At 42.1% G+C, this 25,580-nt stretch overlaps 1 protein-coding gene across 7 annotated transcripts in view; it reads left to right on the top strand.

Moving 5' to 3' along the window:
- The window catches only part of NF1 (neurofibromin 1), a 1,508,106-nt gene that overhangs the window by 727,471 nt on the left and 755,055 nt on the right, over positions 1 to 25,580 (top strand). For all 7 annotated transcript variants that reach the window (XM_053707520.1, XM_053707522.1, XM_053707523.1 and 4 more), the window contains exon 17: positions 19,307 to 19,553. In XM_053707520.1, the coding sequence (XP_053563495.1) occupies positions 19,307 to 19,553 (247 nt within the window). The remainder of the gene's footprint in view (positions 1 to 19,306; positions 19,554 to 25,580) is intronic.

Genomic DNA, 25,580 nt, shown 5'->3' on the forward strand with positions numbered 1-25,580 from the left:
TAAGGTAGCCAGGATCAATCAGGAGAGGGCTTCGGTGATCTTGATAGCTCCTGCGTGGCCACGCAGGACTTGGTATGCAGACCTGGTGAATATGTCATCGGCTCCACCATGGAAGCTACCTTTGAGACAGGACCTTCTTGTTCAAGGTCCATTCGAACATCCGAATCTGGTCTCCCTCCAACTGACGGCTTGGAGATTGAACGCTTGATTTTATCAAAGCGTGGGTTTTCAGATTCTGTAATAGATACTATGATTCAGGCGAGAAAGCCTGTAACTAGAAAAATTTACCATAAAATATGGAAAAAATATATCTGTTGGTGTGAATCTAAAGGATTCCCATGGAACAAGATAAAAATTCCTAAGATTCTATCCTTTCTACAAGAAGGTTTGGAGAAAGGATTATCTGCAAGTTCTCTGAAGGGACAGTTCTCTGCTTTATCTGTTTTACTTCACAAACGGCTGGCAGCTGTGCCAGATGTTCAAGCATTTGTTCAGGCTCTGGTTAGAATCAAGCCTGTTTACAGACCTTTGACTCCTCCCTGGAGTCTAAATCTAGTTCTTTCAGTTCTTCAAGGGGTTCCGTTTGAACCCTTACATTCCATAGATATTAAGTTATTATCTTGGAAAGTTTTGTTTTTGGTTGCAATTTCTTCTGCTAGAAGAGTTTCAGAGTTATCTGCTCTGCAGTGTTCTCCGCCCTATCTGGTGTTCCATGCAGATAAGGTGGTTTTGCGTACTAAGCCTGGTTTCTCCAACATAGGTGTGTCCGGTCCACGGCGTCATCCTTACTTGTGGGATATTCTCTTCCCCAACAGGAAATGGCAAAGAGCCCAGCAAAGCTGGTCACATGATCCCTCCTAGGCTCCGCCTACCCCAGTCATTCTCTTTGCCGTTGTTTGTTATTTTAAAATAGTGCTGGTATGTACTATTTACTCAGGAACAGAAAAGAGATGAAGATTTCTGTTTGTATGAGGAAAATGATTTTAGCAACCGTTACTAAAATCCATGGCTGTTCCACACAGGACTGTTGAGAGGAATTAACTTCAGTTGGGGGAACAGTGAGCAGTCTCTTGCTGCTTGAGGTATGACACATTCTAACAAGACGATGTAATGCTGGAAGCTGTCATTTTCCCTATGGGATCCGGTAAGCCATGTTTATTAAGATTGTAAATAAGGGCTTCACAAGGGCTTATTAAGACTGTAGACTTTTTCTGGGCTAAATCGATTCATTATCAACACATATTTAGCCTTGAGGAATCATTTAATCTGGGTATTTTAATAAGATTATATCGGCAGGCACTTTTTTAGACACCTTTCTCTTTAGGGGCTTTCCCAAATCATAGGCAGAGCCTCATTTTCGCGCCGGTGTTGCGCACTTGTTTTTGAGAGGCATGACATGCAGTCGCATGTGTGAGGAGCTCTGATACATAGAAAAGACTTTCTGAAGGCGTCATTTGGTATCGTATTCCCCTTTGGGCTTGGTTGGGTCTCAGCAAAGCAGATACCAGGGACTGTAAAGGGGTTAAAGTTAAAAACGGCTCCGGTTCCGTTATTTTAAGGGTTAAAGCTTCCAAATTTGGTGTGCAATACTTTTAAGGCTTTAAGACACTGTGGTGAAATTTTGGTGAATTTTGAACAATTCCTTCATATTTTTTCGCAATTGCAGTAATAAAGTGTGTTCAGTTTAAAATTTAAAGTGACAGTAACGGTTTTATTTTAAAACGTTTTTTGTACTTTATCAAGTTTATGCCTGTTTAACATGTCTGAACTACCAGATAGATTGTGTTCTGAATGTGGGGAAGCCAGAGTTCCTTCTCATTTAAATAAATGTGATTTATGTGACAATGACAATGATGCCCAAGATGATTCCTCAAGTGAGGGGAGTAAGCATGGTACTGCATCATTCCCTCCTTCGTCTACACGAGTCTTGCCCACTCAGGAGGCCCCTAGTACATCTAGCGCGCCAATACTCCTTACTATGCAACAATTAACGGCTGTAATGGATAATTCTGTCAAAAACATTTTAGCCAAAATGCACACTTATCAGCGTAAGCGCGACTGCTCTGTTTTAGATACTGAAGAGCATGACGACGCTGATAATAATGGTTCTGAAGGGCCCCTAAACCAGTCTGATGGGGCCAGGGAGGTTTTGTCTGAGGGAGAAATTACAACAAGCTGAACCTGATGTGATTACGTTTAAATTTAAGTTGGAACATCTCCGCATTCTGCTTAAGGAGGTATTATCCACTCTGGATGATTGTGACAAGTTGGTCATCCCAGAGAAACTATGTAAAATGGACAAGTTCCTAGAGGTCCCGGGGCTCCCAGAAGCTTTTCCTATACCCAAGCGGGTGGCGGACATTGTAAATAAAGAATGGGAAAGGCCCGGTATTCCTTTCGTCCCTCCCCCCATATTTAAAAAATTGTTTCCTATGGTCGACCCCAGAAAGGACTTATGGCAGACAGTCCCCAAGGTCGAGGGAGCGGTTTCCACTTTAAACAAACGCACCACTATACCCATAGAAGATAGTTGTGCTTTCAAAGATCCTATGGATAAAAAATTAGAAGGTTTACTTAAAAAGATGTTTGTTCAGCAGGGTTACCTTCTACAACCAATTTCATGCATTGTCCCTGTCGCTACAGCCGCGTGTTTCTGGTTCGATGAGCTGGTAAAGGCGGTCGATAGTGATTCTCCTCCTTATGAGGAGATTATGGACAGAGTCAATGCTCTCAAATTGGCTAATTCTTTCACCCTAGACGCCACTTTGCAATTGGCTAGGTTAGCGGCTAAGAATTCTGGGTTTGCTATTGTGGCGCGCAGATCGCTTTGGTTGAAATCTTGGTCAGCTGATGCGTCTTCCAAGAACAAGCTACTTAACATTCCTTTCAAGGGGAAAACGCTGTTTGGCCCTGACTTGAAAGAGATTATCTCTGATATCACTGGGGGTAAGGGCCACGCCCTTCCTCAGGATCGGCCTTTCAAGGCAAAAAATAAACCTAATTTTCGTCCCTTTCGTAGAAACGGACCAGCCCAAAGTGCTACGTCCTCTAAGCAAGAGGGTAATACTTCTCAAGCCAAGCCAGCTTGGAGACCAATGCAAGGCTGGAACAAGGGAAAGCAGGCCAAGAAACCTGCCACTGCTACCAAGACAGCATGAAATGTTGGCCCCCGATCCGGGACCGGATCTGGTGGGGGGCAGACTCTCTCTCTTCGCTCGGGCTTGGGCAAGAGATGTTCTGGATCCTTGGGCGCTAGAAATAGTCTCCCAAGGTTATCTTCTGGAATTCAAGGGGCTTCCCCCAAGGGGGAGGTTCCACAGGTCTCAGTTGTCTTCAGACCACATAAAAAGACAGGCATTCTTACGTTGTGTAGAAGACCTGTTAAAAATGGGAGTGATTCATCCTGTTCCATTAGGAGAACAAGGGAGGGGGTTCTACTCCAATCTGTTCATAGTTCCCAAAAAAGAGGGAACGTTCAGACCAATCTTAGATCTCAAGATCTTAAACAAGTTTCTCAAGGTTCCATCGTTCAAAATGGAAACCATTCGAACAATTCTTCCTTCCATCCAGGAAGGTCAATTCATGACCACGGTGGATTTAAAGGATGCGTATCTACATATTCCTATCCACAAGGAACATCATCGGTTCCTAAGGTTCGCATTCCTGGACAAGCATTACCAGTTCGTGGCGCTTCCTTTCGGATTAGCCACTGCTCCAAGGATTTTCACAAAGGTACTAGGGTCCCTTCTAGCTGTGCTAAGACCAAGGGGCATTGCTGTAGTACCTTACTTGGACGACATTCTGATTCAAGCGTCGTCCCTTCCTCAAGCAAAGGCTCACACGGACATTGTCCTGGCCTTTCTCAGATCTCACGGATGGAAAGTGAACGTGGAAAAGAGTTCTCTATCTCCGTCAACAAGGGTTCCCTTCTTGGGGACAATAATAGACTCCTTAGAAATGAGGATTTTTCTGACAGAGGCCAGAAAAACAAAACTTCTAGACTCTTGTCGGATACTTCATTCCGTTCCTCTTCCTTCCATAGCGCAGTGCATGGAAGTGATAGGTTTGATGGTAGCGGCAATGGACATAGTTCCTTTTGCGCGCATTCATCTAAGACCATTACAACTGTGCATGCTCAGTCAGTGGAATGGGGACTATACAAACTTGTCTCCGAGGATACAAGTAAATCAGAGGACCAGAGACTCACTCCGTTGGTGGCTGTCCCTGGACAACCTGTCACAAGGGATGACCTTCCGCAGACCAGAGTGGGTCATTGTCACGACCGACGCCAGTCTGATGGGCTGGGGCGCGGTCTGGGGATCCCTGAAAGCTCAGGGTCTTTGGTCTCGGGAAGAATCTCTTCTACCGATAAATATTCTGGAACTGAGAGCGATATTCAATGCTCTCAAGGCTTGGCCTCAGCTAGCGAGGGCCAAGTTCATACGGTTTCAATCAGACAACATGACAACTGTTGCGTACATCAACCATCAGGGGGGAACAAGGAGTTCCCTGGCGATGGAAGAAGTGACCAAAATCATTCTATGGGCGGAGTCTCACTCCTGCCACCTGTCTGCTATCCACATCCCAGGAGTGGAAAATTGGGAAGCGGATTTTCTGAGTCGTCAGACATTTCATCCGGGGGAGTGGGAACTCCATCCGGAAATCTTTGCCCAAGTCACTCAACTGTGGGGCATTCCAGACATGGATCTGATGGCCTCTCGTCAGAACTTCAAAGTTCCTTGCTACGGGTCCAGATCCAGGGATCCCAAGGCGGCTCTAGTGGATGCACTAGTAGCACCTTGGACCTTCAAACTAGCTTATGTATTCCCGCCGTTTCCTCTCATCCCCAGGCTGGTAGCCAGGATCAATCAGGAAAGGGCGTCGGTGATCTTGATAGCTCCTGCGTGGCCACGCAGGACTTGGTATGCAGATCTGGTGAATATGTCATCGGCTCCACCATGGAAGCTACCTTTGAGACGAGACCTTCTTGTTCAAGGTCCGTTCGAACATCCGAATCTGGTCTCACTCCAGCTGACTGCTTGGAGATTGAACGCTTGATCTTATCGAAGCGAGGGTTCTCAGATTGTTATCGATACTCTTGTTCAGGCCAGAAAGCCTGTAACTAGAAAGATTTACCACAAAATTTGGAAAAAATATATCTGTTGGTGTGAATCTAAAGGATTCCCTTGGGACAAGGTTAAGATTCCTAAGATTCTATCCTTCCTTCAAGAAGGATTGGAAAAAGGATTATCTGCAAGTTCCCTGAAGGGACAGATTTCTGCCTTGTCTGTGTTACTTCACAAAAAGCTGGCAGCTGTGCCAGATGTTCAAGCCTTTGTTCAGGCTCTGGTTAGAATCAAGCCTGTTTACAAACCTTTGACTCCTCCTTAGAGTCTCAACTTAGTTCTTTCAGTTCTTCAGGGGGTTCCGTTTGAACCCTTACATTCCGTTGATATTAAGTTATTATCTTGGAAAGTTTTGTTTTTGGTTGCAATTTCTTCTGCTAGAAGAGTTTCAGAATTATCTGCTCTGCAGTGTTCTCCTCCTTATCTGGTGTTCCATGCAGATAAGGTGGTTTTACGTACTAAACCTGGTTTTCTTCCAAAAGTTGTTTCTAACAAAAACATTAACCAGGAGATTATCGTACCTTCTCTGTGTCCGAAACCAGTTTCGAAGAAGGAACGTTTGTTGCACAATTTGGATGTTGTTCGCGCTCTAAAATTCTATTTAGATGCTACAAAGGATTTTAGACAAACATCTTCCTTGTTTGTTGTTTATTCCGGTAAAAGGAGAGGTCAAAAAGCAACTTCTACCTCTCTCTCTTTTTGGATTAAAAGCATCATCAGATTGGCTTACGAGACTGCCGGACGGCAGCCTCCCGAAAGAATCACAGCTCATTCCACTAGGGCTGTGGCTTCCACATGGGCCTTCAAGAACGAGGCTTCTGTTGATCAGATATGTAGGGCAGCGACTTGGTCTTCACTGCACACTTTTACCAAATTTTACAAGTTTGATACTTTTGCTTCTTCTGAGGCTATTTTTGGGAGAAAGGTTTTGCAAGCCGTGGTGCCTTCCATCTAGGTGACCTGATTTGCTCCCTCCCATCATCCGTGTCCTAAAGCTTTGGTATTGGTTCCCACAAGTAAGGATGACGCCGTGGACCGGACACACCTATGTTGGAGAAAACAGAATTTATGTTTACCTGATAAATTACTTTCTCCAACGGTGTGTCCGGTCCACGGCCCGCCCTGGTTTTTTAATCAGGTCTGATAATTTATTTTCTTTAACTACAGTCACCACGGTATCATATGGTTTCTCCTATGCAAATATTCCTCCTTAACGTCGGTCGAATGACTGGGGTAGGCGGAGCCTAGGAGGGATCATGTGACCAGCTTTGCTGGGCTCTTTGCCATTTCCTGTTGGGGAAGAGAATATCCCACAAGTAAGGATGACGCCGTGGACCGGACACACCGTTGGAGAAAGTAATTTATCAGGTAAACATAAATTCTGTTTTTCTTCCGAAAGTTGTTTCCAACAAAAATATTAACCAGGAGATAGTTGTACCTTCTTTGTGTCCGAATCCAGTTTCAAAGAAGGAACGTTTGTTACACAATTTGGACGTAGTCCGTGCTCTAAAATTCTATTTAGAGGCTACTAAAGATTTCAGACAAACATCTTCTTTGTTTGTTGTTTATTCTGGTAAAAGGAGAGGTCAAAAAGCAACTTCTACCTCTCTTTCTTTTTGGCTTAAAAGCATTATCCGATTGGCTTATGAGACTGCCGGACGGCAGCCTCCTGAAAGAATCACAGCTCACTCCACTAGGGCTGTGGCTTCCACATGGGCCTTCAAGAACGAGGCTTCTGTTGACCAGATATGTAAGGCAGCGACTTGGTCTTCACTGCACACTTTTGCCAAATTTTACAAATTTGATATTTTTGCTTCTTCGGAGGCTATTTTTGGGAGAAAGGTTTTGCAAGCCGTGGTGCCTTCCATTTAGGTGACCTGATTTGCTCCCTCCCTTCATCCGTGTCCTAAAGCTTTGGTATTGGTTCCCACAAGTAAGGATGACGCCGTGGACCGGACACACCTATGTTGGAGAAAACAGAATTTATGCTTACCTGATAAATTACTTTCTCCAACGGTGTGTCCGGTCCACGGCCCGCCCTGGTTTTTTTAATCAGGTCTGATGAATTATTTTCTCTAACTACAGTCACCACGGTATCATATGGTTTCTCCTATGCATATTTCCTCCTGTACGTCGGTCGAATGACTGGGGTAGGCGGAGCCTAGGAGGGATCATGTGACCAGCTTTGCTGGGCTCTTTGCCATTTCCTGTTGGGGAAGAGAATATCCCACAAGTAAGGATGACGCCGTGGACCGGACACACCGTTGGAGAAAGTAATTTATCAGGTAAGCATAAATTCTGTTTTCAAATGCTGAAATAGGAGTAAAGGAGCTGCTTGTAACCAATTTAATACACTCTAGCAGGTTAAAAGGATCATTGGGAATAATTTAAAGGGGGGATTTTTTTGGGGTGAACTGTCCCTTTAAATATCCTTCCCACTTCCCCTATCCCCCAGTCATTCTTTGCCTTTCGTCACTATAGGAGGTGATAGAGAAGTGTCAGAAGATTTGGATAAGTCCTGTAATGGGTACGTTCCCTTTGAGAAAGGACTGGAGTTTTAAGTAATCATATCAACCTCTCAGTGAGAGTATTGATGAAAGTTAGAGTCTGGAGACTGTCACTAATAGCTCCTGAGCAATCAGTGTTGGTGAGTTTCACTGCTTGCTGCTACACACTCAAGTCCATGTCAGAAGGGCTGCTGCAAGACTGTCACACTTGAGAGGCTGTGCCTGTTCCACAGCATGGATCCTGGAGGGTAAGACCATTTTTGTTATATATACAATTTAAGACGCTATACAGGGTCACAGTGTGGCTCCTTTATACCTCAATAGGATCAAGGGTTAATATCTCCTTCAGGGAGATTATTGGAACAGTTTGGGGACTTATATCTGCTTAATGTGAGAGTTTTTTTAGGCTCATAGACTGTGTTTTTTTGGCTTGAAACAAACCGGTTTTAGTTTAATTTTTGAAGTGTTATGCAGCTCATAATAGCTTAGCGCCCTTTTTCATAGCAGGAGAAGTCCTGCCTTACGTACCACGTGACCGGGTGCAGTCTCTTTCCTTTTTCTAAGATCCTGCTGCAGACATCACTCCTGAGGAGAGTGTTTTCACTGTTAGGTGGCGAGTGCCCCAGCCATTGGGAGTATTAAGGTGACGTTTTTTTAAATAAAAGTGTTTCTTTTTGCTTGTCCTTCTGTGGGTATATACAAAGCTATCGAGTACTCTGATACTACATTATTCCGCTCCTTCTGTACTGATTAATAATTCCTGTTTATATTGTGAGGAGGCTGTGGTTTGCCCGCCTGCTCAATGTTGTTCCATTTACCTAAACACTGTTCTGAAGTCTAAGAAGGGAGACAAGCCTGCTAATACTCATAGCGCTATTAGCCCTTCTAAGCTGTCTACTTCTCCCTTTCTACATTACCCGCTCCACATGCATTTCCCCACGGCTCAACTAATCCTCCAGCTGGAGGGGGCTTTTTCCAATGGACTGTGCATTTACAATTAGCGTTGTCTGCAACCCGGAGTGCCTTACCTCGCTCTAAAAACGACAGAGAAAGGTTAAACATAGTTCTCCTGACCAAGAGTCATCTAAATATTTGTCGGATTTAGCTACTATATCCCAGCTATCCGGGGATAAGTTTACCTCTGTAGCTTCAGAGGGTGAACTTTCTGAGTGGGAGACTTCAGTTTTTAAACCTCCTTCAGTGGAGGAACCCTTCTTTAGATTTAAAATTGAGCATCTGTGTTTTTTTTTGTTTTTTTTTAAGGGAGGTTCTGTCTATTCTAGAGGTTCCAGAGGCTACACTCCCTGAGAAGCCTAAGATCCTTAAATTAGACCGTGTTTACAAAGATAGGAAGGTCCCTCTGACTTTTCCTATGCCAGTTAGGATGGCAAACATTATTAGTAACGAATGGGAAAGAGTAGGAACTTTTTTTCCCCCTTGTCTACTTTCAAAAAATTATTCTCGGCCCCTGACTCTTAATTAGATTTGTGGGGTTCCATCCCGAAGGTAGATGGTGCTATCTCCACTCTGGCTAAGCATACTACTATCCCTCTGGAGGATAGTTCTTCTTTTAGAGGGCCTATGGATAAAAAAAATGGAAACTTTTCTGAGGAAGATGTTTCAACATACAGGGTTTTTATTTCAACCGTCGGCAGCTGTAGCCGCGATTGCTGGAGCAGCTACCTACTGGTGCGACACTGTCGGAGCTCATTGAGGTGGAGACTCCCCTCAAGGATATGCTAACTCCTTTATCTGTGACATGAATATGCAGATTATTCTCATAAATGCAAAGGCTTCTGGCTTTACGGTTCTAGCCCGCCGGGCTCTCTGGTTAAAGTCTTGGTCTGCGAATATGACTTCTAAATCCAGACTCCTTTCTCTTCCCTTCAAGGGGAAGATTTTATTCAGTCCAGGGCTGGACTCCATTATCTCTATGGTTACCGGAGGGAGAGGTGCCTTCCTACCGCAGGATAAGAAGAATAGGCCTAAGGGACGGCAACTGTCTAATTTTCTTTCCTTTCGTACTGACAAGTCGCAATGATCGCAATCCTCCTCCAAGTCCGAGCAGCCCAAGGGTATTTGGAAGCCGGCTCGGTCCTGGAATAAGTCCAAACAGACTAAGAAGTCCGCCGAGAACAAAACGACGTGAAGGGGCGGATGGTTCCAGCATATGTACAGGATCCTTAGGTCATGGAGGTTGTATCTCAGGGATACAGGATAGGATTCAAGTCTCATCCGCCCAGGGGCAGATTCCTACTCTCCAGTCTTACAACAAGACCAGAAATGAGGGATCTCTCCTCTCTAGGAGTAATTGTCCCCGGTACCTACAGCAGAAAGAGGTTTGGGGTTTTAATCAAACCTTTTCATGGTTCCAAAGGAGGGAATTTTTTGTCCAATTCTGTACCTAAAGCGCCTAAACAAGTTTCAGAGTGTTCCCACTTTCAAGATGTAGACAATACGGTCAATCCTTCCTCTGGTTCAGGAAGGACAGTTTATGGCCACAAAAGTCCTGAAGGATGCATACCTTCACGTCCCGATGCACAGGAAACATTTTCAGTTCCTGAGGTTTGCTTTTCTGGACCAGCACTTACAGTTCATAGCTCTTTCGTGTGACCTAGCTACTGCTCCAAGGATATTTACAAAGGTTCTGCGGTCTCTTCTAGCTGTTGCCAGAACATGAGGTATTGCAGTAGCGCCTTACCTGGACGATATCTTGGTACAGGCACCATCTTTTTGTCTAGCGGAAGAACATTCAGAGTCCCTTCTCAGTCTTCTTCGATCACGTGGATGGAAGATAAACTTGGAAAAGAGTTCTCTTACTCAAAGTACAAAGGTTTATTTCCTGGGAACTATAATAGACTCCATATTCATGAGAATATTCCTCACAGATCAGAGATGTTGCAAGCTAACTTCTGCATGTCTTGCCCTCCAGGCCTCCTCGAGACCCTCAGTGACTGTGTATGGAGGAAATCGGATGCATGGTGTCCTGCATGGACATCACTCCTTTTGCCAGATTCCATCTCAGACCCTTACAACTATGCATGCTGAGACGATGGAACGGTGACCATTCAGATCTGTCTAAACAGATTGTGCTGGACAGCCTGTCAAAAGACTCACTCTCCTGGTGGCTCTGTCCCGATCATCTATCCCAAGGCACATACTTTTTTACTACGATCGCAAGCCTTTCCGGCTGGGGAGCCGTTTGGGGTGCCAAGGAGGCACAAAGTCTGTGGACTCAGGAGTCCTCCCTTCCGATCAATATTTTGGGACTCCGGGTAATCTTCAATGCTTGAAGGTTTGGCCCCTTCTGGGTTCATCCCAATTTATCAGATTCCAATCAGACAATATAACCTCAGTTGCCTAAATCAACCATCAAGGGGGAATGAGAAGTTCTTTGGCGATGACAGTAGTATCTTAGATACTAGAGTGGGCGGAGACTCACAAATGTATGCTGTCAGCGATCCACATTCCGGGTGTGTTTGCAGAGATATGCAGCGAGTGGGGGACGCCGGAGATAGATCTCATGGCCTCCTGCCTCAATACCAAGCTACCCAGGTACGGGTCGAGGTTGAGGGATCCTCAGGCGGAATTGATAGATGCCCTATCAGTACCATGGAGGTTCAGACTCGTATATCTTTTTCCTCCATTACCGCTTCTCCCTTGTGTGGTGGCTCGCATCAAGCAGGAATGAGCACCTGTGATTCTAATTGCTCCGTCTTGGCCGCGAAGGACGTGGTTAGCGGATCTGGTGGGGATGTCCTCATCTCCTCAGTGGAGGTTACCTTGTCGCAGAGATCTTCTGATACATGGTTCCTTCGTTCATCAAAATCTAGATTCTCTGAGGCTGACTGCGTGCAGATTAAATGCTTAGTCTTAGCCAAGATAGGGTTTTCTGAAAGTGTTATCGACACTGGTTCAAGCTCGTAAGGCAGTTACTCGTCGTATCTACCATAAAGTATTGAGGACTTGTACTGGTGTGAAGAGCGTGGCTTTTCCTGGCATAAGGTTCAAATTGCCAGAATTTTATCTTTTCTCCAGGATTGACTGTAGAAGGGCCTATCTGCTAGTTCCCTGAAGGGACAGATATCGGCCCTGTCGGTGTTACTGCACAAAAGATTGGATGAGCTTCCGGATGTGCAGTCCTTTGTTAAGGCTCTGGCTAGGTTCAAACCCGTGTTTAGATCTGGGGGCTCCGCCTTGGAGCCTCAATCTTGTTCGTGTTTTGCAGCAGGCTCTGTTTGAGCCTATGCATACTGTTGACATGAAATTGTTATACTGGAAGGCTCTTTTTTGTTGGCTATTGCCTCTGCGCACAGAGTTTCTGAGATATCTGCTTTGCAATGTGATCCCCCTTATCTTGTTTTTCATGCTGATAAGGCAGTTTTGTGCAAAAAATTAGGGTTCCTCTCTAAGGTGGTGTTAAATCGTAACATTAATCAAGAAATTGTTGTTCCTACCTTGTGTCTCAATTCTCCTTCAGCAAAAGAACGTTTGCTTCACAATCTAGATGTAGTTTGTGCCTTGAAGTTCTATCTTCAGGCTACTAAGGAATTCAGACAATCTTCCTTCCTGTCATCTCTACGGGGAATCGTAAGGGGCAGAAGGTTACTTCGACTTCCCTATCTTTCTGGTCATCTGTTTAACTTATGAGACATCGGGACGACAGCGTCCTGAGAGGATAACGGCTCATTCCGCTAGAGCAGTGGCTTCCTCTTGGGCTTTTAAGAATGAAGCCTTAATGGATCAGATTTGTAAGGCGGCTACCCTGGTCCTCCTACACACTTTTTCTAAATTTTACAAGTTTAATGTGTTTGCTTCGACCAAAGCAGCTTTCGGGAGAAAAGATTTGCAGGCTGTGGTGCCCTCAGAATAGGGTCTGCTTCCTTTTTTTTGTTCCCTCCCATTATTCATTCAGTGTCCTCTGGAGTTTGGGTATAGTAGTAGTGGACTCTCCCTGCCTTTTGGAAGAAAAACATAATTTCTCCAACATTGGTGTGTCCGGTCCACGGCGTCATCCTTACTTGTGGGAATATCTCTTCCCCAACAGGAAATGGCAAAGAGTCCCAGCAAAGCTGGCCATATAGTCCCTCCTAGGCTCCGCCCACCCCAGTCATTCTCTTTGCCGTTGCACAGGCAACATCTCCACGGAGATGGTTAAGAGTATGTGGTGTTTAGTTGTAGTTTTTTTTTATTCTACTATCAAGAGTTTGTTATTTTAAAATAGTGCTGGTATGTACTATTTACTCTGAAACAGAAAAAGATGAAGATTTCTGTTTGTGAGAGGAAGATGATTTTAGCAGACAGTAACTAAAATCGATTGCTGTTTCCACATAGGACTGTTGAGATGAAGTAACTTCAGTTGGGGGAAACAGTTAGCAGACTTTTCTGCTTAAGGTATGACTAGCCATATTTCTAACAAGACTGTGTAATGCTGGGAGGCTGTCATTTCCCCTCATGGGGACCGGTAAGCCATTTTCTTAGTCTCAAACAGAATAAAGGGCTTAATATGGGCTATAAAACTGGTAGACACTTTTATGGGCTAAATCGATTGCTTTATTTGGACATTTTATACATGTTTATGCTGATAATTCACACTTATAAACTTGGGGAACGTTTTTTAACGTCAGGCACTATGTTAGACACCTTTTCCAGTCAGGAAGGGCCTTCCCAGTTGTAGGCTGAGCCTCATTTTCGCGCCATTACTGCGCAGTTGTTTTTGAGAGCAACACATGCAGATGCATGTGTGAGGACCTGAAAGTAGTTGGAAAAGTTCCTAGAAGGCGTCATTTGGTATCGTATTCCCCTCTGGGCTTGGTAAAGTCACAGCAACGGCTGTAGCTGCGACTGTATAGGGGTTAAATCTGTAACCGGCTCCGGTTTAGTTATTTTAAGGGTTAAAGCTCTGAAAATTGGTGTGCAATACTTTTAATGCTTTTAGACACTGTGGTGGAATTTTGGTAAATTTTGAACAATTCCTTCATATATTTTCACATATTCAGTAATAAAGTGTGCTCTGTTTAAAATTTAAAGAGACAGTAACGGTTTTGTTTTAAAACGGTTTTTGTGCTTTATTGACAAGTTTAAGCCTGTTTAACATGTCTGTGCCTTCAGATAAGCTATGCTCTATATGTATGAAAGCCAATGTGTCTCCCCCTTCAAAATTGTGTGATAATTGTGCCATAGCGTCCAAACAAAGTAAGGACAGTACTGCCACAGATAATGAAATTGCCCACAATGATTCCTCAGATGAAGGGAGTAGACATGGTTCTACATCATCTGCTTCTGTGTCTACGCCAATTTTGCCCACGCAGGAGGACCCTAGTACTTCTAGCGTGCCAATGCTTATTACCATGCAACAATTGACGGCTGTAATGGATAACTCCATAGCAAATATTTTATCCAAAATGCCTGCATATCAGAGAAAGCGCGATTGCTCTGTTTTACACACTGAAGAGCAGGAGGGCGCTAATGATAATTGTTCTGTCATACCCTCACACCAATCTGAAGGGGCCATGAGGGAGGTTTTGTCAGATGGGGAAATTTCAGATTCAGGAAAAATTTCTCAACAGGCTGAACCTGATGTTGTGACATTAAATTTAAATTAGAACATCTCCACACACTGCTTAAGGAGGTGTTATCTACTCTGGATGATTGTGACAACTTGGTCTTTCCAGAAAAATTATGTTCTTAGAGGTTCCGGTGCACCCCAACGCTTTTCCTATACCCAAGCGGGTGGCGGACATAGTGAATAAGGAGTGTGAGAAGCCCGGCATACCTTTTGTTCCCCCTCCTATATTTAAGAAATTATTTCCTATGGTCGACCCCAGAAAGGACTTATGGCAGACAGTCCCTAAGGTCGAGGGGGCAGTTTCTACTCTAAACAAGCGCACTACTATTCCTATCGAAGATAGTTGTGCTTTCAAAGATCCTATGGATAAAAAATTGGAAGGTTTGCTTAAAAAGATTTTTGTACAGCAAGGTTACCTTCTACAACCCATTTCGTGCATTGTTCCTGTCACTACAGCAGCGTGGTTCTGGTTCGAGGAACTAGAAAAGTCGCTCAGTAGAGAGACTCCATATGAGGAGGTTATGGACAGAGTTCACGCACTTAAGTTGGCTAACTCTTTTATTTTAGATGCCGCTTTGCAATTAGCTAGATTAGCGGCGAAAAATTCAGGGTTTGCAATTGTGGCGCGCAGAGCGCTTTGGCTAAAGTCTTGGTCAGCGGATGTATCATCCAAGACAAAATTGCTTAACATCCCCTTCAAGGGTAAAACTCTCTTTGGACCAGAATTGAAAGAGATTATCTCAGACATCACTGGGGGAAAGGGTCACGCCCTCCCACAAGATAGGCCTTTCAAGGCCAAGAATAAGTCTAATTTTCGTTCCTTTTGTAATTTCAGGAACGGACCGGCCTATAATTCTGCATCCTCTAAGCAAGAGGGTAATGCCTCACAGTCCAAACCAGCCTGGAAACCGATGCAAGGCTGGAACAAGGGTAAGCAGACCAAGAAGCCTGCTACCGCTAACAAAACAGCATGAAGGAGTAGCCCCCGATCCGGGACCGGATCTAGTGGGGGGCAGACTCTCTCTCTTTGCTCAGGCTTGGGCAAGAGATGTTCAGGATCCCTGGACGCTAGAAATAGTTTCTCAGGGTTATCTTCTGGAATTCAAGGAACTACCCCCAAGGGGAAGGTTCCACATGTCTCACTTATCCTCAAACCAAATAAAGAGACAGGCGTTCTTACATTGTGTAAAGACCTGTTAAAGATGGGAGTGATATACCCAGTTCCAATGACGGAACAAGGAATGGGATTTTACTCAAATCTGTTCGTAGTTCCCAAAAAAGAGGGAACCTTCAGACTAATTCTGGATTTAAAGATCCCAAACAAATTTCTCAGGGTACCACCGTTCAAAATGGAAACCATTCGAACGATTCTACCCACTATCCAGGAAGGTCAATTTATGACTACCGTGGATCTAAAGGATGCGTACCTACATATTCCTATCCACAAATAACATCATCAGTTCCTAAGGTTCGCCTTTCTGGACAAACATTACCAGTTTGTGGCCCTCCCATTCGGATTAGCCACTGCTCCAAGGATTTTCACAAAGGTACTCGGGTCCCTTCTAGCGGTTCTAAGACCTAGGGGCATTGCAGTAGTACCATACTTGGACGACATTCTAATACAAGCGTCGTCCCTTTCAAAAGCAAAGGCTCATACAGACATCGTTCTGGCCTTTCTCAGATCTCACGGATGGAAGGTGAACATAGAAAAAAGTTCTCTGTCTCCGTCAACAAGAGTTCCCTTCTTGGGAACAATAATAGATTCCTTAGAAATGAGGATCTTTCTGACAGATGTCAGAAAGTCAAAACTTCTAAGCGCTTGTCAAGTTCTTCATTCTGTTCCACGTCCTTCCATAGCTCAGTGCATGGAAGTAGTAGGGTTGATGGTTGCAGCAATGGATATAGTTCCTTTTGCGCAAATTCATCTAAGACCATTACAACTGTGCATGCTGAAACAGTGGAATGGGGACTATACAGACTTGTCTCCAGTGATTCAAGTAGATCAGAAGACCAGAGATTCACTCCGTTGGTGGATATCCCTGGACCACCTATCCCAGGGAATGAGCTTCCGCAGACCAGAGTGGGTCATTGTCACGACCGACGCCAGTCTAGTGGGCTGGGGTGCGGTCTGGGAATCCCTGAAAGCTCAGGGACTATGGTCTCGGGAAGAGTCTCTTCTCCCGATAAACATTCTGGAACTAAGAGCGATATTCAATGCTCTCAGGGCTTGGCCTCAGCTTGCAAAGGCCAGATTCATAAGATTCCAATCAGACAACATGACGACTGTTGCGTATATCAATCATCAGGGGGGAACAAGGAGTTCCCTGGCGATGAAAGAAGTAACCAAAATAATACAATGGGCGGAGAATCACTCCTGCCATCTATCTGCGATCCACAGAACAAACTGGGAAGCGGATTATCTGAGTCGTCAGACATTCCATCCGGGGGAGTGGGAACTCCACCCGGAGATTTTTGCCCAGTTGACTCGATTATGGGGCATTCCAGACATGGATCTGATGGCGTCTCGTCAGAACTTCAAGGTTCCTTGCTACGGGTCCAGATCCAGGGATCCCAAGGCGACTCTAGTGGATGCACTAGTAGCGCCTTGGACCTTCAACCTAGCTTATGTGTTCCCACCGTTTCCTCTCATTCCCAGGCTGGTAGCCAGGATCAAACAGGAGAGGGTCTCGTGATCTTGATAGCTCCTGCGTGGCCACGCAGGACTTGGTATGCAGACCTGGTGAATATGTCATCGGTTCCACCATGGAAGCTACCTTTGAGACAGGACCTTCTTGTTCAGGGTCCATTCGAGCATCCAAATCTGGTCTCCCTCCAGCTGACGGCTTGGAGATTGAACGCTTGATTCTATCAAAGCGTGGGTTTTCAGATTCTGTGATTGATACTCTGGTTCAGGCCAGAAAACCGGTAACTAGAAAGATTTACCATAAAATTTGGAAAAGATATATCTGCTGGTGTGAATCCAAGGGATTCCCTTGGAATAAGATAAAAATTCCTAAGATTCTTTCCTTTCTGCAAGAAGGTTTGGATAAAGGATTATCTGCGAGTTCTCTAAAGGGACAGATTTCTGCTTTATCTGTCTTACTACACAAACGACTGGCAGCTATGCCAGATGTTCAAGCATTTGTTCAGGCTCTGGTTAGGATCAAGCCTGTTTACAGACCTTTGACTCCTCCCTGGAGTTTAAATCTAGTTCTTTCAGTTCTTCAAGGGGTTCCGTTTGAACCTCTACATTCCATGGATATTAAGTTGTTATCTTGGAAAGTTTTGTTTTTGGTTGCTATTTCTTCTGCTAGAAGAGTTTCAGAGTTATCTGCTCTGCAGTGTTCTCCGCCCTATCTGGTGTTCCATGCAGATAAGGTGGTTTTGCGTACTAAGCCTGGCTTTCTTCCAAAGGTTGTTTCTAACAAAAATATTAACCAGGAGATAGTTGTACCTTCTTTATGTCCGAATCCAGTTTCAAAGAAGGAACGTTTGTTACACAATTTGGACGTAGTCCGTGCTCTAAAATTCTATTTAGAAGCTACAAAAGATTTCAGACAAACATCTTCTCTGTTTGTCGTCTATTCTGGTAAAAGGAGAGGTCAAAAGGCGACTTCTACCTCTCTTTCCTTTTGGCTTAAAAGCATCATCCGATTGGCAGCCTCCTGAAAGAATCACAGCTCAATCCACTAGGGCTGTGGCTTCCACATGGGCCTTCAAGAACGAGGCTTCTGTTGAGCAGATATGTAAGGCAGCGACTTGGTCTTCACTGCACACTTTTGCCAAATTTTACAAATTTGATACTTTTGCTTCTTCGGAGGCTATTTTTGGGAGAAAGGTTTTGCAAGCCGTGGTGCCTTCCGTTTAGGTAACCTGATTTGCTCCCTCCCTTCATCCGTGTCCTAAAGCTTTGGTATTGGTTCCCACAAGTAAGGATGACGCCGTGGACCGGACACACCATTGTTGGAGAAAACAGAATTTATGCTTACCTGATAAATTACTTTCTCCAACGGTGTGTCCGGTCCACGGTCCGCCCTGGTTTTTTAATCAGGTCTGTTGAATTATTTTCTCTAACTACAGTCACCACGGTACCATATGGTTTCTCCTATATTTTTCCTCCTGTCCGTCGGTCGAATGACTGGGGTGGGCGGAGCCTAGTAGGGACTATATGGCCAGCTTTGCTCGGACTCTTTGCCATTTCCTGTTGGGGAAGAGATATTCCCACAAGTAAGGATGACGCCGTGGACCGGACACACCGTTGGAGAAAGTAATTAATCAGGTAAGCATAAATTCTGTTTTATGCTTAACAGATAAATTCCTTTCCTACCTGGCAGGGAGAGTCCACGACCCCGCTCATAATTTTTTTTTTTTATGTGCGGCTCCCAATTTTATATTATTTCTTCTGGCACCTTTTATACCCTGATGTTTCTCCTTCTTTTACTTGTTCCCTCTGCAGAATGACTGGGGGATAGGGGAAGCGGGAGGTATATTTAAGTCTTTGGCTGGGGTGTCTTTGCCTCGTCATGGTGGACAGGTGTTGTATTTCCCAACAGTAAGGAATTAAGTCGTGGACTCTCCCTGCCAAGAAGGAAAGGAATTTATCTAGAAAGCATAAACTGTTTTTTCTTTGTTCTTTTGGTATCTTTATTTGAAAAAGCAGGAATGTAAGCTGGGAATGTTCAGCACCTGGGTATAGCTTGTTGATTGGTGGCTAAATGCAGTCACCAATCAGCAAGCGCTATTCATGGTGCTGAACCAAAAATGGGCCTGCTTGTAAGCTTACATTCCTGCTTTTTCAAATAAAGATACCAAGAGAACATAGAACAATTAAAAATAGGAGTAAATCAAAAAGTTGAGTAAAATCGCATGCTCTATCTGAAAAAAAATTTAACGCAGGAAAACAAAATGCTCAAACTTGGGCAAGGGATTTCCACCTTCCCAATTCAGTGAGAAACAAAAATGTATTTGCAAGTGGAGGTTCCCTGTAGATTTGTTAGTTTCTACCTACTCTAAGGAGATGTAAAACTATAACAAACTGTAGTGAACATAACATCAAGTATGTTTTATGAATTAATCTGGTATTGCTTGGTTTTTGGACCATTTAGGAAAGTGCTGCTGCTGGAAGTGGAATCCCTATATGCCGTCAAGCTCAAACTAAATTGGAAGTTGCCCTTTACATGTTTCTTTGGAGTCCTGATATTGAGGCTGTTTTAGTCGCAATGTCATGTTTTCGAAATCTCTGTGAGGAGGCAGATATCCGATGTGGAGTTGAAGAAGTATCTGTTCATCAGGTCTTGCCAAATTATAACACTTTCATGGAGTTTGCATCTGTAAGCAACATGATGTCGACTGGTAAGGATTATAGAGTTTGTTTTTATATAGTGTAAACAGTTTGTCCTGGGAACGTTCTATTTAACATAGCAGATAACAATGGAAGGCATCACATTTTTAATAACTATATTTTGCACTTTTGGGGTATTGAAATGTAAGTAACCCTACTTTGCCTTAATTGTTAACAGAAAAAGATATAGAAGCAACTTACTTTATATAAAAATATATGTTCTGGACTATGTCGGCCAAAAAATTTACATTTCCAAGCATTTTATTTTTATTGGAATAATAGACAATAAATTGTACTTTTTATTTTTGAAAATTCAATATGTACAGAAGGATTGCCTTCTTTACCAAATTTGGCTGTCCTCTTAAATACTACAATATGACAATTGTTACCTTAAATAGTTTTAACAATTATTTCACCTTAATCATTTTAAGCTGCTGCTACAAAAGTAAATATGGTATGTCTAGCATTTATTGTATGGACATCATGGCTTAGTGCTCATTGCAGTTTATTTTCTTTATTTGCCTTTTGTCCGGTATCAAATGGAAAGCAGTGGGGGGAAAAATTACCATAAATGTATTTGTAACTTGGATATTTACAAGAAATATATAAATTGGTGAGAGTGCGCTAGCAGCAGCAGGGGATGTGTCACTGGTATAGGCAAATATATAAAATCAATAAAGCAAATAAGTGATAAAATACAAACACATTTATATCAATAAACATATAGGTAAAATCCTGAATTGGTTCGATTGTGCTAAACAGCAGCAGGGAATGTGTCACTGATATAGGCAAATGTTGTTTGAATATATTATGAAATCAATAAAGCAAATTTGTTATAAAATACAAACACATTTATTTCAATAAATAAACACAGGAAGGCTCCTAACATTAAAAACATATTAGCACCCAGTGATTTCAACAAAAAAACACAGAAGTCTAATGACAGAACTATAGATCTGATAGGGAATAAATTGAGAGGTTTTTACCCTTGTTATAGTTGCACCGCCTGCAAATACAGCACCAAATGCAAAACGTACATCTCTACAAATACAGGCAAAAAATATAAAATTAGGGACACCATTAGATGCAACGACAAGGGGGTCCTATTATACCTCATTCAGTGCTCTTGTGGCAAACAGTATATAGGAGAAACCACCAGAACCCTAAGAACCAGAATTAGAGAACATCTCAACCTAATAAAGAAAGGAGACCAAGAAACGAGACTATATGAAAATTTTCGGCTAAAACACCAGAATAATAATGCACATCTCAAATACTGGGGCATTTGTAAAATCAAGAAACCTTGTCGGGGTGGTGACTATGAACGCCGCCTTCTCCGTAAAGAAGCTGAACATATATACGAGTTACAAACCCTATATCCCAAAGGCTTAAATTCCGAACTAGACCTCAACCCCTTCGTCTTAGACTAAATGATCACCTATAAAAAAATAAAAAAAAACACATTGTACATGTCCCAGCCATTATTTTTAACATATTTTTAATATTTCTATATTTTAAGGGCCAATACCGGTTTAACAACAATAGCATAGTTGTATAATTTTTGACCTTTAATACCAGAAATAAAAATATATTCTTGATATCTCTATATATTCAGAAAAACCACTGACTGTTTCCGAAAAGGGTACATTAAGCCCATCTTTTTCGATGAATTGATTACTCACATACATAAAAAATACATAGTTTAAGTCCCAGCCATTATCTCTACCATATATTTTAAGGGCCAATATAGATTTACAATATAAGCATAGTTGTCTCCTAAAAGGGTAACCACAAATTGCACTATCACCTATAACTATTTTTTATCCATATCTAATTATTTTAAAACCTATTTTAAAACCAATTTTACATTATATGTGGAATAGGATATTAATACATTTGCAATAAAGGTAATTGATCCCTTATTGCCACATGGAAAACAAGATACATGGGGGAATGTAAAACACAAACAGTACCATATATTGACAGATGTCAAGTAGTATATAGAAATAAATATTTTTTTTATATATATATGTATTACAAATGTATTAAAAAAATTATATATATTAAAAATGTATTATCCAAGAGATATTCATTTATTTTTAGTTTTTAGTGTAAATGATTTTTTAGGGGAGAAACACTAGTACATAAGAAACAATACTCCATCTTATGAAAAATGTTTTTTAGTTGTTTGCAAATTGAAGAATATCTATCACACTCCTGACTAGCCATAAAGAAGGTCACTATAAAACACACCTTCCACCTTAACAAAACCAAATTTATCTACCAATACCACCTTAAATAATTGATACATCTACAAAGAGGCTTGACTTTTTTAAACCAATCAAGGATTACCAACAGGTTTAAATAGAGACCTTTAAGTTCACTAAAACCATCTTGAGAAAGCCACAGCAAGTGGTGAAACGCGTTGATGGTCCTACTACCTACAGGAATCTAACTTTGCCCAACAAAAGGAATACATAGTGACCAAGGATTGCATTGGCACTATTTTTCTTCATCCAAAACTACAGATACTCTCTGCGCAGAGTGGAAGCCGGATCTACTTTCAGGAGAAAAAATTGGTGTGTGACATCAAACGACTATCAGCGAGGCTGCAGCGTTACCTATGCCAGAAGGTGAGTGGAGAAGACATACCCACGAAGAGACCGAAAGGCATGCAGAGGTAAAGTAGCCGATATTGCCAATTATACACATGCTCCAACTACGAACTATTACATCAAAATGAAACTGGGCACTTTATAAACTACAGAACTAAAAAATTATACAGGCACAAGGAATGTATATTTAAAGGAAAATACAATTGGGACTAGTCGTTTATTGAAACGATTCATATATATACACATATTTTTTACTTTTCTTCTCAAAGTGTGACTTTACTTTGTTTTGTGTGCAAACAGTCAAACCTTTTGTACCAAAATAATAAGGTGGATTGGTGATATATCAGCTATTCAGCTACTACCGCAACATAAAGAGTGGTGCACCACTATATTTCTAAACTTGCAAACAAGTTGTATATGTAAATCCCCAATTTTCTTTTTAACTCTATGCAATAGCATTTTTAAATTATTGAAATACTTGCCTTTACTCTATAAGTTCTTAAATATTTAAGACCGGTCATAAAATTAGGATTTTACCTGTGTGTTTATTGAAATAAATGTGTTTGTATTTTATAACAAATTTGCTTTATTGATTTCATAATATATTCAAACAACATTTGCCTATATCAGTGACACATTCCCTGCTGCTGTTTAGCACAATCGAACCAATTCAGGATTTTACCTATGTGTTTATTTATTGAAATAAATGTGTTTGTATTTTATAACAAATTTGCTTTATTGATTTCATAATATATTCAAACAACATTTGCCTTTATCAGTGACACATTCCCTGCTGCTGTTTAGCACAATCAAACCAATTCAGGATTTTACCTATGTGTTTATTGATATAAATGTGTTATTTGCTTTATTGATTTTATATATTTGCCTATACCAGTGACACATCCCCTGCTGCTGCTAGCGCACTCTCACCAATTTATATATTTCTTGTATCTTTCCATTATATATCTGTCTTTGGGAGCAGATAGGTGATAGTGCAAGGGGCAATTTGCGCACCATTAAGAATTCCATAATCCATTTAACTTGGATATTTAGCAGTATGTTTGGATCTGTTTGTCTAAGTCCATAATGGGAAAGGTGGTAAATGTTCATTCTGTTTCTCAAAAAAATACTGTGTTCATGGAATCAACTTGCAAAACAGTATTGAGAGATATCTTATCACTAAATAATACACTTAGAGAAACACGTTCTTTAAAACAACACAACATTACCCATTTAGAAAGACTTGCCCTTAAGGAATTAGAACCCCAATATTATGGTCACCCAGGCCGACAAAGGGGGGGGGGGGGGGCGTAGTAATACTTAATACTTTTGACTATATTAATGAAGCCACCTCCTAATTCAGTGACTCTAATATTTATACCAAACTTAGCTTTAACCCCACATCCTCATACAGGAGAGCATGGGGTCTCTCTGTGAGAGACTAAGAGCTTGGTTAGACTCCGTTCTCCAACCTATAGTGGTGTCTCTTCCTGGTTACATAAGAGACAGTGCCCACCTCTTACACCAGCTAGACAAAATTAGTTGGAAACCTGATTTCTCCTGTTAAGTGTAGTCAGTCCACGGGTCATCCATTACTTATGGGATTATATCTCCTCCCCAACAGGAAGTGCAAGAGGATCACCCAAGCAGAGCTGCTACACAGCTCCTCCCCTCTACGTCATATTCAGTCATTCTCTTGCACCTAACTAATAGATAGGACGTGTGAGAGGACTGTGGTGTGTTAAACTTAGTTTTTATTTCTTCAATCAAAAGTTTGTTATTTTAAACGGCACCGGAGTGTGTTGTTTCTTCTCAGGCAGCATTAGAAGAAGAATCTACCTGAGTTTGTCTATGATCTTAGCGGTCGTAACTAAGATCCACTTGCTGCTCTCGGTCATTCTGTGGAGTGAGGTAACTTCAGAACAGGGGATAGCATGCAGGGCCCACCTGCAAGGAGGTATGTGCAGTTAATTATTTTCTAAGGAATGGAATTGACTGAGAAAATACTGCTAATACCGATGTAATGTAAGTGCAGCCTTAAATGCAGTAGTAGCGACTGGTATCCGGCTGATATGTATGTATGTATACTCTGAGGTATTTCTGGGGAATGGAATTTCACTAAGAAAATACTGTCTATATTAAAGTAATATTTGAGCCTGCACTGCAGTGAAAGCGACTAGCAGCAGGCTTATTAATAACACTTCATAATTTTCATTTTTAAAACGTTTACTGGCATGTTAATCGTTTTTTCTGAGGTACTTGGTGATAAAACTTTATGGGCATGATTTTTACCACATGGCTGTCGTTTGTTCTGAATAAAAACAGTTTACTGAGCTTCCCCACGGTTGTAATATGAGTGGGAGGGGCCTATTTTAGCGCTTTATTGCGCAGTAAAAATGTAGTCACAGTCTTCCTATTTCTTCCTCCATGATCCAGGACGTCTCTACAGAGCCCAGGGGTCTCCAAAACTAGTTTTGAGGGAGGTAATCAGTCACAGCAGATCTGTGACAGTGTGTTTGACTGTGATAAAAAACGTTTTATTATTTCAACTGTTATCCGTTTTGGGTATTAAGGGGTTAATCATCCTTTTGCTTGTGGGTGCAATTCTCTGCTAACTTTATACATTTTCTGTTAAAATTTGGTTGTTTTAACATATTTGGTTCATCGTTAATTCAACTGTGTCACATTTTTATGTTTCTTAAAGGCGCAGTAGCGTTTTTTATATAGCTTGTAAATTTATTTAAAGGTTTTTTTCCAAGCTTGCTAGTGTTATTGCTAGTCTGTTTAAACATGTCTGACACAGATGAAGCTGTTTGTTCACTATGTTTAAAGGCCAATGTGGAGCCCAATAGAAATTTGTGCACTCAATGTATAGATGTTACTTTGAATAAAAGTCAAATTTTATATGTGAAAAATATATCACCAGACAACGAGGGGGAAGTTATGCCGACTAACTCTCCTCACGTGTCAGTACCTTCGCCTCCCGCTCAGGAGGTGCGTGATATTGTGGCGCCAAGTACATCAGGGCGGCCCATACAAATCACTTTGCAAGACATGGCAAATGTTATGACTGAAGTACTATCTAAATTGCCAGAATTTAGAGGTAAACGCGATCACTCTGGAATAAGAAAAGAGTGCGCTGATAATAATAGAGCCATGTCTGATACTGCGTCACAATTTGCAGAACATGAGGACGGAGAGCTTCATTCTGTGGGTGACGGATCTGATCCAAGTAAACTGGATTCAGACATTTCAAATTTTAAATTTAAGCTTGAGAACCTCCGTGTATTACTAGGGGAGGTTTTAGCGGCTCTGAATGATTGTAACACGGTTGCAATTCCAGAGAAAGTATGTAGGCTGGATAAATATTTTGCGGTACCGGCGTGTACTGACGTTTTTCCTATACCTAAAAGGCTTACAGAA

This window comes from Bombina bombina, chromosome 3, assembly GCF_027579735.1.
Source record: "Bombina bombina isolate aBomBom1 chromosome 3, aBomBom1.pri, whole genome shotgun sequence".
Lineage (NCBI taxonomy): Eukaryota > Metazoa > Chordata > Amphibia > Anura > Bombinatoridae > Bombina > Bombina bombina.